The sequence below is a fragment of the Apostichopus japonicus genome, chromosome 9 (assembly GCF_037975245.1).
Source record: "Apostichopus japonicus isolate 1M-3 chromosome 9, ASM3797524v1, whole genome shotgun sequence".
Classification (NCBI taxonomy): Eukaryota; Metazoa; Echinodermata; class Holothuroidea; order Aspidochirotida; family Stichopodidae; genus Apostichopus; species Apostichopus japonicus.
Genome location: NC_092569.1, coordinates 5,452,521 through 5,463,501, shown reverse-complemented (window position 1 = coordinate 5,463,501; position 10,981 = coordinate 5,452,521). Strand labels below are relative to the sequence as shown.

The 10,981-nt window shown below is 38.4% G+C and overlaps 1 protein-coding gene and 1 long non-coding RNA gene across 4 annotated transcripts in view; one reads left to right on the top strand and one right to left on the bottom strand.

Moving 5' to 3' along the window:
* Nucleotides 1–650: 650 nt before the first annotated feature.
* Nucleotides 651–3,509, top strand: LOC139974583 (uncharacterized). Its single transcript, XR_011795512.1, has 2 exons — nucleotides 651–760; nucleotides 2,277–3,509. It is a non-coding gene; the product is annotated as an uncharacterized lncRNA (long non-coding RNA).
* Nucleotides 3,510–4,295: 786 nt separating this feature from the next.
* Nucleotides 4,296–10,981, bottom strand: part of LOC139974572 (uncharacterized) — a 124,539-nt gene continuing 117,853 nt past the window's right edge. For all 3 annotated transcript variants that reach the window (XM_071981819.1, XM_071981817.1, XM_071981818.1), the window contains 4 exons: nucleotides 9,524–9,678; nucleotides 8,634–8,754; nucleotides 8,052–8,203; nucleotides 4,296–6,926 (listed from right to left, as the gene is read on the bottom strand). In XM_071981819.1, coding sequence (XP_071837920.1) covers nucleotides 6,819–6,926; nucleotides 8,052–8,203; nucleotides 8,634–8,754; nucleotides 9,524–9,678 — 536 coding nt within the window. In that variant the 3' untranslated portion in view covers nucleotides 4,296–6,818. The remainder of the gene's footprint in view (nucleotides 6,927–8,051; nucleotides 8,204–8,633; nucleotides 8,755–9,523; nucleotides 9,679–10,981) is intronic.

The window sequence follows — 10,981 nt, the reverse complement described above, 5'->3', positions numbered from 1 at the left end:
ATATGCTGATTTAGGAAGAATGTCCTGTCCTCTTGCATTAAGCCAACCCCCACTATACCCTCATCCCGTCCCCATTTCTTTTAAAGAAACTTCGAGTACCCTTGGACACTCTCTCCTATTAAAAATCGTGTGCTAAGTCCAGTTACAGTGTTAGTTCCGATACCGCATATCGAGAATTTAAAATCCTTTACGCAAACAATCTTAAATAGATTTTAAAAGCTCCGAGAGTTTCACCTACTGAGATGAACATTTATCGAATGAAATCTCGAGTGACTTCTTTTCTCATCTTTTATGTTCAATCAATATTATGAACTGTGGTCGTATAATTAGAAATCAATATTTCTTTTCTAGTGATTGGACAGGCTGTGATCGACCAAAACTTTGGATTATACCATTATGTTTAAGGTAAATCATGAAACATTTGTAGTTGAAATTATTTATTATTAAAGCATAATCCTCTGTAAAATACTTGTTTATGTTACAAATGAGTAGTGAGCATTTGTTTATTCACTATGTATATTTGTATGACTAACTGAAGCTTTAGAAGTTGTTGGAAGAGCGCAAAAATAGGACAACCCAACCCCCTCCCCGCCCCTCCCGTCCAACTAGTATAAACCACCCATTTGATGGTCCTTGATATCTATTGACCAGGGAATAACAGCCAGAGTTTCATGGACATTGCCTGCGTATAAACAACAGCGTTTTTAACGTACCTATGATCAAGGAAGGGGCATCTGTACAACCAGACGTCTTGTAAAATGTAAGTAGAAATTTCACGTTATTTCTATACACTTGGGGGAATGTCTTCCGTAAAACTAATAAACCATAAAAACCATAAAAGTAATTGTTTACTCACTCTCTTTATGTTGCTCCCGTGAGTAAGTGATATTGCTATGCTGAAAATGCCTTACTGTTAGTTGGAAAGACACAGGCATTGTTATATATATAATTTGGTCAAACACATTTGAATTAGTTTAATGTTCAATGCAGCAGTGAGTCTATTTTATTTAGGTTGTACTGTAGAAATGAAAAAAAAATCATACACAAAATAAATTCTAGGAAGTAAAGTTTGAATTATTTTGCGATGTTATGCTTGAAGCTATTACGGCTTGGACGGTATCCCCTTCAACGGATTGTGTTGAACAAATGTGGGTTGGGGGGGGGGGGTTAGGAAGGGATTATGATCATGCAAGAAATCACAGTAAGCAGTTGAAATTGACACAAAAAATACGATAAAAGATATTTTCACAAGGGCAGGATTAATGTTCCTTTAAATATTGTCCGTGTAAAGGAATATTCAAAATCATCAATAACCTAATGAATGTTGCTTCGTTAAAAACTTACGAGGCGTATTAGCTTCTGGTAAAGCTGGGATGAATTGTGATTCGGGGCAGTTTACATTAAGGCCTAACATGATATTTCTATAACAACACGCACGATTTTCTATTTTACTTCGGCGATCTTTTTGTAAGGAAACATAGTTAACACTTTTTTGCATTTCTGGTGGCCGTATTAAATGTAACAACATGACTTCGTACTGAATGAATCGTGTGAATCGTGGTGTTTCTGAAATACACTACACGTTCTTGTTTGAAATTCTTTGAAACGGGAATGCGGTCTCTGATGTAAGCTAAAACTAAATGGTAAAATGTTAGGCCTACAATGCATTATATTACAGTTGTATTAAGTTTGTCATCATATTCGAAAGTTAAATGGAATTAGACAAGGCACCTGAAAACTTTTTTTTTCATTTTGCTATCAAAACGGACTACGACTGAGATTTAATTAGGCATAGCCTACTCTTCAAGTAGGATGCCCGGGGGGGGGGGGGAGGGGGAGGGAGGAGCAAGGGAATTTGGAGGACATGAATGAAGTGGTAAGGGTAATCTGCAACATCTACCAAAATAAACAAATCTGTCAGAATTGTTTGGGCAACCGGTTGGGAATGGAGACTAAATATTGCTCGAGAAGAATGTTTTTTCTTAGATATATAGGTAAGGTTGGTTGCACAATGTTTGGAATATCATAAATGAATATTACAAGCAGGATTGAGGAACCGATGGACCGATGAACTTAGGACGTAGCCTGTATAGGTCTGTGTGAATAGGCATATAGCCTATACTGGCTAGGCCTACTCATAACTGTAGCTGACATTGAACCCTGGAACATGTTGATATCAGTCTTATCGTGTAATCAGTAATATGCTAGCGGACTCATTAACATCAAACTTTAGTTGGTTTATCCTTTTATATATATTTCTATGTTTGATTTTACAGTTATGCAACAATTGCCTATATAATAGAGTAGCCTACTCACCATGCCGCAGGATTCCATAGGTAAGTTCCAGTCACACGGTTTGCCTGTTCCTGTTATGGATGGACTCAAAAGCCGCAGCAGTTTCCCTGGTTCTGAAGCAGAACATGAAAGAAATCCACCAAGATCGTTCAGTTTTCTCAAAAATTCACGACGCGAGTCTCAATTATCAAGCATGGTTAAGACAAACAAAATGGCGCAGAGTAGTCGTTCCGACAACACAGAAGAACAGCAACACAAGAGTACAACACAAAGCCAAGGAAGAATGTATGTTGCACCTGGGTATGATCCATTGAAATCTATGAATAAATTAGCAGGACAATCAGAACTAATGATTACGTCACCAAATGAAACCAATGGCCTCCCAGGACTGAAGCACAAGACGGGGAGGTTTTTGTCCACATATTCGCGGAATATGAGCGGCAATGACCGACAAGATTGGATGAAAAAGAAGTGAACTTGCAAGAACAGGTCATCACGTTTACAAATTCCAAGCGAGAACATTTATTCATCAGTGCCAAATTATGTATCGTTATTTAACGAAATATGTTGTTTTCGATCAATGTCATTCAAGTTTTTATAGTTGAATAACTTGACTCTATACGAGTGATAAATCCACAATTCGTAATTACAGTGACGTGCACATGATTTCTAAGGTAGGTGGGTTGGGGGGGGGGGTACAAAATGCAGGGACATGAAGATTCTATGGACGGGCTGTAAGCGGATCATTGAAAATTGAGATAAAGGGTGTGGTTGTGGCGACGTTGTAATCGACTCCTATGTAGAGAAGTAGTTTACGGGACAAATGGTGCATTTCGAGGCATATTTTAGAATATAAATTTAGAATTTTAGAAATTTAGAATATAAATTTAGAATATAAATTTCGAAATGTTCCGGACTGCGCGTTTTCCCCTAGACTGGCTAATGAGGTGCGGAACCCCCGCGTTACCCCTACCCCATTTGCGGCCGCCACTGGTCTAGTATAGTAACATAAGTTTTAATGATAATAATGACATAAAGTGTACAAATTACCAACTGCCATGGCATAGTAAAATAGAAGTCTCTTGATGGCTTCTCGGCCTATGGGGTATAGATTAATATGAGTGTAATATATGTTCTTTACGTGATTCTGCAGTAATGATCACATGGTCAATTTATAATGGGTACTTGTGCCGAGAATATATCAGTAAAACTTGTATCGGTTTTCGCGACCTGGCTCTAACTTGTGTGACATTTCTTAAAACATGAGAATGCATCAACTGTAACCTCGACCTAATGAAGACTATAAGAAGAAACTATTCATTACTTTTAGAGTAAACTTGTTCAAACCAAAATTGTTGTTGAAAGGAATATGTTTCTGACAGAAATAACACGTTCACGAAATGGAATAGACATGTCGATGGTATTGCCAAACTGACCCCAGCCCCCGGTACCCTTAGATTAATAGTATGACCGAGTGTTAATAACGAGGGTTATAGTGGACATTATAGCGTAACGCAAGCCATCCGTGGCGTAGTCAAGGTGGGGAGCATAGAGCAAATAATTCCACTGAAAAGATCATGTTAGGAGTTGAAAGCGACCATCATATTTGTATGGGGAATACAGTAGACGGTGTCAAGTGGAGGTGGGGTGAGAGAGGGGATTTGAGTGATCTCACATCTCCATGCTTTAGTACAAGGACAATGCGTCTAGGGGATTTGCATACATATTTTTCGGGAGGGGAGGGGGGGAGGAGGCTAACAGTGACAAACTGTGCAGCCTTTAGACTATTCCATTATTATTCACCCTGAAGGGTTGTTTTCAATAGCATTTGATTATTTGTTTCAGTGACAACTTAAAAGCCCTGAAACTTTATCGGCCTGTGTGAGATTTGCTTTTCATGTTGCTAAATAACCAAATAAACAACATTATGAAGAAAAAGTAGAAGATTTTGAAACATGCACAGGTTACAAGACAATAATAGCAAAAAGACAGACAGACAAGTATAAATTAAAGCTACCTTTATTATTTTATGTGCAAAATAAATAATAATTCATATATTTTTGTGTGTATTTCTACATTGTATATAAATAGATTATGAACTGTTTTATTTCCCCGCTCACCGTTTTGTGCATCTCTGGAAAATTTTAGAACGGAAAACTTTTGTCACGTGATCTGAAGAATATGTCACGGAATAAACATTTCGCAATCGTTCTGTTATGTGACTATTTGACTTACATAAATGAAAACGAAAATGAGTTGAAAAGATAAAAATCAGAGAATATTCAACTATTTGGCAAATACTTTTGATTTATCATTATGACACAATCGTGTTGCGGTCCTCAGCGAGTCCCACAGTATCAGAGTTGTACGTCGCGTTGAATTTGTCATAATGCGTTGGTATACGATACTTCATCGTTTACATGAAAGCTAATATATCAAAAACGTAATATATCAAAAATATATCTGCTACTCCACCAAAAAAAATCACATCAGCAAAGATGAAACTAAACGTTACACTTCAAGGACTTACGTTACACTTATAAGAAACACATTGCTTTAACGAGGGGTAGGTGGGGAGGGGGGGGGGTGGTGACATTGCCCACCAACTTGGTGTAGTCAAGCAGTATATATAATAATTACAAAGATTTTCTGGTTTGACGGTTATCTATCAATTCTTTGGACAGAATGATGCTAGGTTAATTAGGCCTACACCTCGACACAAATATAAGGCTCTGATATGCCCAAGATTTAATTATATTAATTTTATAAATAGGTCGAATACATCATCTTTAAAACACTTGGACTGTAAAAACCTAACCAAAAAATCTATACCTATAAAATAGACATAGTTTCTCTTCTCATCTTTTGCATACTATATTTTTGTTTAAAACAAGATTCGTTTTAAAATCATCATGTAAATCTGTACCCATTATGTATAGCAATAACACCCATGTAGAGATACGCATATTGAGACGCGCGCGCAAATAGTTTAATAATGTTGATGATATTAGACTATTTTGAGCGTATAGTGTCCTATATGAACCTCACGCATGGTCAAAAGAAAGAACGAGAGAGGGAGAGAGAAAAGGCAAACACACAAACAAAAAGCAAAACAGAAATAATTAATAAAGAGATTTATTACAGAGAGAAAAAAATCAATGCGACCGTTTCAGGAATTTGCATATGTTTTTTTTCTCCGTGTGAGTTGTTATTTTCTTGTTTACCCTCCAGGGTAGATTATAGATCCGTGCAATATTTATAGAAACGAATTGCGTACAAAATAATAACGAAAAGTTGGCAAGACGTTCCTATGATATAAATATATTAATACTGTGTAGAATAAGACCTTTAGAAGTCCACAGTTTATAGTATAACTGCATGGCATCCATTTTGTAAAGAGTTATGTTTTTATCTAAACTGTCACAGGCATGTTTGTCATGATGCTGGCAAGTATTTTCCTCATCTTTTCATCAAGTTTCAATAAATAATGTATTCGTTTCCGGTATCTTAACGGTACTACCTCTATATATAGTGTCGCTTCTAGTGACCGAAAACTTTATGAGTGGATATTATATAATATATACTAACAAAAACAAAATCCTTTTTTTTATCATTGTTGAATAAAGTGTTGAATATTCATCAGGTGTGAGTTTGGTTCAGCCAGTTGGGACGATTTCCTAATGCTAATACCTCTCTTAACCATAGACGTATGAGCCTAATTTGATTTGGGTGGGGGGGGGGGGGGGCTGTAACGACTTGCCCGAAAAATATAACCAAAATTTCAACATCTTAATGCATATCATATAGGCATTCATCGGTTATTGCATCACATGCCAATAACATACAATAATTTTCCGTGTTATCACCCTTCCATATTGGTTATAATTATTGGGGATGTCGTTACAATAATAATGATGTAATAATATAAGTTTAACCATTGAAAAACACATTGCAAATTATTCTTCTTTCAGAATTCTCAGCACATTGCCCGAATTTTCAGCCCCCCCCCCCCGCCTACTACGCCTATGCTCTTAACTGTCCTCTAATATAATGCTTCAAAGCATGCGTATTGAGTTTTATATGAAGATTGACGTATTTATCGCCAACAGGTTTCATATGCGAGTTGTAAGTAGCATTATAGTCTCACGTGATGGGCGGTCATAGACAAGGAGTACAAAAATAAAATGTAAATGGGCATTATTTATATAAAACTTTATTACCATTTCCTTAGCTTCAAGAATGGAGTAGAGGGCGGGGGGCATGGGGGTGAAGGAAATGAGCAGTTTGGTTAAACTTCTCTGTCATTCCCTTGAGGCTGTTGTTTGCAAGAAAGAGAAACAGAAAGTAAACCAATAGTTGTCTGGCTCCGAGCGTACTGTCCGACCCTCCATCTCTGTATTCTATCTGGCCTAAAAATCTGTTTAGCTTCGTGGATACCGATAGACCTATCCAGGTTGATGTGTGGTAACCATCCTCTCATCTTTTCTCATTATTTGTACAGGGAACTGATTGTTGATATTTCTCTAACCATCTCGGACGGGTTCTGGTGTTTTTCTTAACTTGACTATCTCGTTACTTCCTTTTAACGTGTCACTGACTTTCCTCTCCAAGCAGTAAGTCTTACCCCAGTCCTGTGAAAAACAAAGAACAATGTCTAAAAATTAAATTCTATCGATATAGTTTATGGCCACAGTAAAACAAAGTGGACGGAGCAATACGTAATCAAAACAACAGTATGAAATATTTCCCGGAAAGGTAACAACGGCGGTATTGTAAAACTTATAGCATTTATAGACTCCGGATGTGTGACCTGATTAAATTCGTAGATGCCATTGCAAGGGTCCTACCTATACCGCGTACGATTTGTCCCAAAGGGTTCAACTCGTAATGCTTGAGGTTGGCATTTAATATACATTTTTGAGTCGTCGAATGAGAACTTTATTTCAGAACACACAAAAAAAAAAATGTTGGGAAGGGTGGGGTGGAATGGGACGTGAGTAGTTTGCCAGATCTTAAAAGCCACGCATCCTTCAAAGATGACAAAATTGCCAGATTTTCTTACAAAGTTTGTCCTAGGAACTAATCCTTCCCACCGTACCTTATATACTTATATTCTCTTGATATAAGGCTTGTGCGCAACACTGAAAATATCAAACACTTACTGTTTACCGAGAGGAAACATGTAAACGAGGAGTGAAATCAATATAACGGATTATCATAGTCAAATGTATGCATTACAACGATGCATAAATGCATATCATGAAAGACTATTCATTTCCGATGTAACAATTACCATATATATCTTTGTTGTAAAATGTAACTTTATAGTTATTGGCAAGGGCGTAGGAACCGGGGGGGCTGGGGGGGCGCCAGCCCCCCCAGTGAAAAATGTGGAGGGGCGGAAGTATCATTCCGCCCCCCCGGTTCGCAAGCCAGAAAACCCCTTTTTCATTTTCAAATGAGAATAAAAATCTCATTTGGAGCACCAAATTGCATCTAAGGCCAGGTGAAAATACAAAATTAAGTTTACAAAATGGAGTGGGTGTTGAAGTGTGCTATATTGCACCAAATTACATCTGAGGCCACCTGGAAATGCAAAAAATTCCAAAGAGGAGGGGGACACCCCCTCCCCTTAGACCCCTCCCCCAGGCTGGCCATCAGTCTTCAGCCCCCCCACTCAAAAGTACCTTCCTACGCCACTGGTTATTGGTATAAAACAAACATCCACATCTAATTCAATATTACAATGTCCTCACCACACCATTGCTGTTCGGTTTTCTTGACGTCTCTGAAGCCGTCGAAGGTAAGGGAACGGAAGTGACATCATGACTTTTCTGGATATCAAATACTTGAATCCCCTTTGACCCTTTAGGCTTCACGACTGGCGGTTTTGTGACGTCAATTGATTCTGTTTGGACGTAAAATAGAGAGGAAAACTCTGTTAACAAAACTGCTTCAAAATCGACTCCGGCAGAACTTTTTCCCCAAAAACATCTTTATCTGAGCTTGGAAATAGTCGAAAATTGTTAACCAGCCTTTAAGGCCAAATTTATGGGATGAAATTCTATAAATATCCCATAATGTTAAACAGTAATGTGTTGCTACAGGTGCACAATTTGATATTAGTTGAAGGCTGGTGGTTTCCCTTTCTCATTTGTCACGTGAGGCAGGCTGTTTATAAAGGGAAGAGCAAGAGATCGCGAAACTTTCAAGAACAGCATTTACGCCTGAGTGGGATTTGCAGAGCACACTCGTCAAGTCTACTGTGAAAACGAAACAGACTATTAATGACATTATCTTCAACATTAATTGAATTAAACAAAGAACTGACTACTCACTCGTGGTGGTGTTGCACAGTTGTGATTTATCGAAAAAGTTGAAAGGAGCAATATTGACATATTTTTGACGTGGTGGTCCGCTGGATGAGTCACTGATCTGAGATTTTGAATCTGTCTCGTCCTGCAGAAATCATTAAATAAAAGTAAACAAGAAAGAAATATAGAAGAGAAGAAGAAATATATAAAAAGAATTAATTGAAAAGCTAGTATTTTATTGATGTAATATACAAGAGGGCAGTGGCCACGTAAGTGACAGTACTGTTGGTTGAACATGGGACAATGGAGCTAAATGTTTGTTGCGGTGACATGCCGGAGGTACAGTGAGTCAATGAGGTTAGGAATCATTAAATAAGTACCTGTTTTCTATAGGGTTGGTGAATAAGATAGTGCCCAAGTAGAGAGGGTACATGTGAGATATGCCCATTGTCAGTGGCGTAGGAAGGTACTTTTGAGTGGGGGGGGGGAAGGGGCTGAAGATTGATGGCCGGCCTAGGGGAGGGGACACCCCTCCCCTTTGGAATTTTTTTGCATTTCCAGGTGGCCTCAGATGCAATTTGGTGCAATGTAGCATACTTCAACACCCACTCCATCTTGTAAAAACTTTTGCATTTTCACCTGGCCTTAGATGCAATTTGGCGCTCCAAATGAGATTTTTTTTTCTCATTTGGAAAAGAAAAAGGGGTTTTCTGACTTGCGAAGCGGGGCGGGGGGGGGGGCGGAACGATACTTCCGCCCCTCCATATTTTCCTACGCCCTTGCCCATTGTAGAATCTACGTTTCACATATGCGTTTTATGGTAAAGCTAAAGGATGCTTACAAACTTTCGAAAATAAAATGACATTTTCAATCAATACAAGTTTAATTATTTAATAGACTCGTATTTTACTCACTTTATCTGTAAGAGGTTTTTGAGTTTTCGATGAGTTAGGACTGACCAATATTAGACCCAGTAATCCTCGAGTCGAAAAATTACCCAAATATTGTGCAGCTGAATGTTCGTCTCCGTTCGCCAAATTTGTGTCCTTGAGTTCATCTGTGTGATACCCTGTTAGGAGAAAGTGATACCAAAAAGTACGTTTGTGTGTGTGTGGGGGGGGGGATTGAAATTAATGTTAAAATCTTTACGCTTTATAGACACTTTTGAATATATATATATTTATCTAGTAACCATAAGTACAGATCTCAGTGCCGCTTTACAGCTTCAACGCACAAATTGGTGTTCGAATCACAATCGTGAGGATTCGAACTTTGTGAACAGTGTGATGTAGTGACGTCATTAATCATTCTGTGGTTGCTATTCAAAATCGTCCGTAATTGCCGAAACATATTCTCATCGCAGAAACAGCTGTTTGAGCTGACCAGTAAATTTCTGGTACTTTATATTGGTGTTACTCAAAACGAGGATTATATTTGATCAAACTTGGAAATTCTGTTTTTTCTTTAAATCGAATTCAAACTATGAGATTAAAAGCCTTAAAAGGTCCCATTCAATTTATGGTCCCATTCAATTAGGTCCCATTCGGTCCCATTCAATTAGGTCCAATTAGGTCCCATTCGGTCCCATTCAATTAAAAGCCTTAAAAGGTCCCAAAAGATTAAAAGGTCCCATTCAATTTTGAAAAGTTCGTGGCTATGTCACATTTGTATTGCAATACTAATGTTGTATCAAGAAAACAACAAATAGGCTTTTCCCGTCATGATTTGAAACAAAAATGGCTAGTGTCAAATGCTAATAAACTCATAAGATTTTAGTATCAATAAAGCTGTGAAAGGTGGAGGATTGAAAAAACGATCGATTCAGAGATCTGTAAACACCATGGATCACGCACATTAAGACATTATGACAGTGATCGGAGGCCCCCATTGAAGCAGACATTTTGCGTGAATCCATATCGGACATGCATATTTAGATGGGTCCCGAATACATTTGTGGTATGACTTCCAACCCATTCTTCCCATCAGTGGCGTAGGAAGGTACTTTTGAGTGGGGGGGGGCTGAAGACTGATGGCCGGTCTGGGGGAGAGGTCTAAGGGGAGGGGGTGTCCCCCTCCCCTTTGGATTTTTTTGCATTTCCAGGTGGCCTCAGATGCAATTTGGTGCAATATAGCACACTTCAACACCCACTCCATTTTGTAAACTTAATTTTGTATTTTCACCTGGCCTTAGATGCAATTTGGTGCTCCAAATGAGATTTTTTTTCTCATTTGGAAATGAAAAAGGGGTTTTCTGACTTGCGGAGCGGGGGGCGGAATGATACTTCCGCCCCTCCACATTTTTCACTGGGGGGCTGGCGCCCCCAGCCCCCCGGTTCCTACGCCCTTGCTTCCCATCACCTTGGCATTGAAAT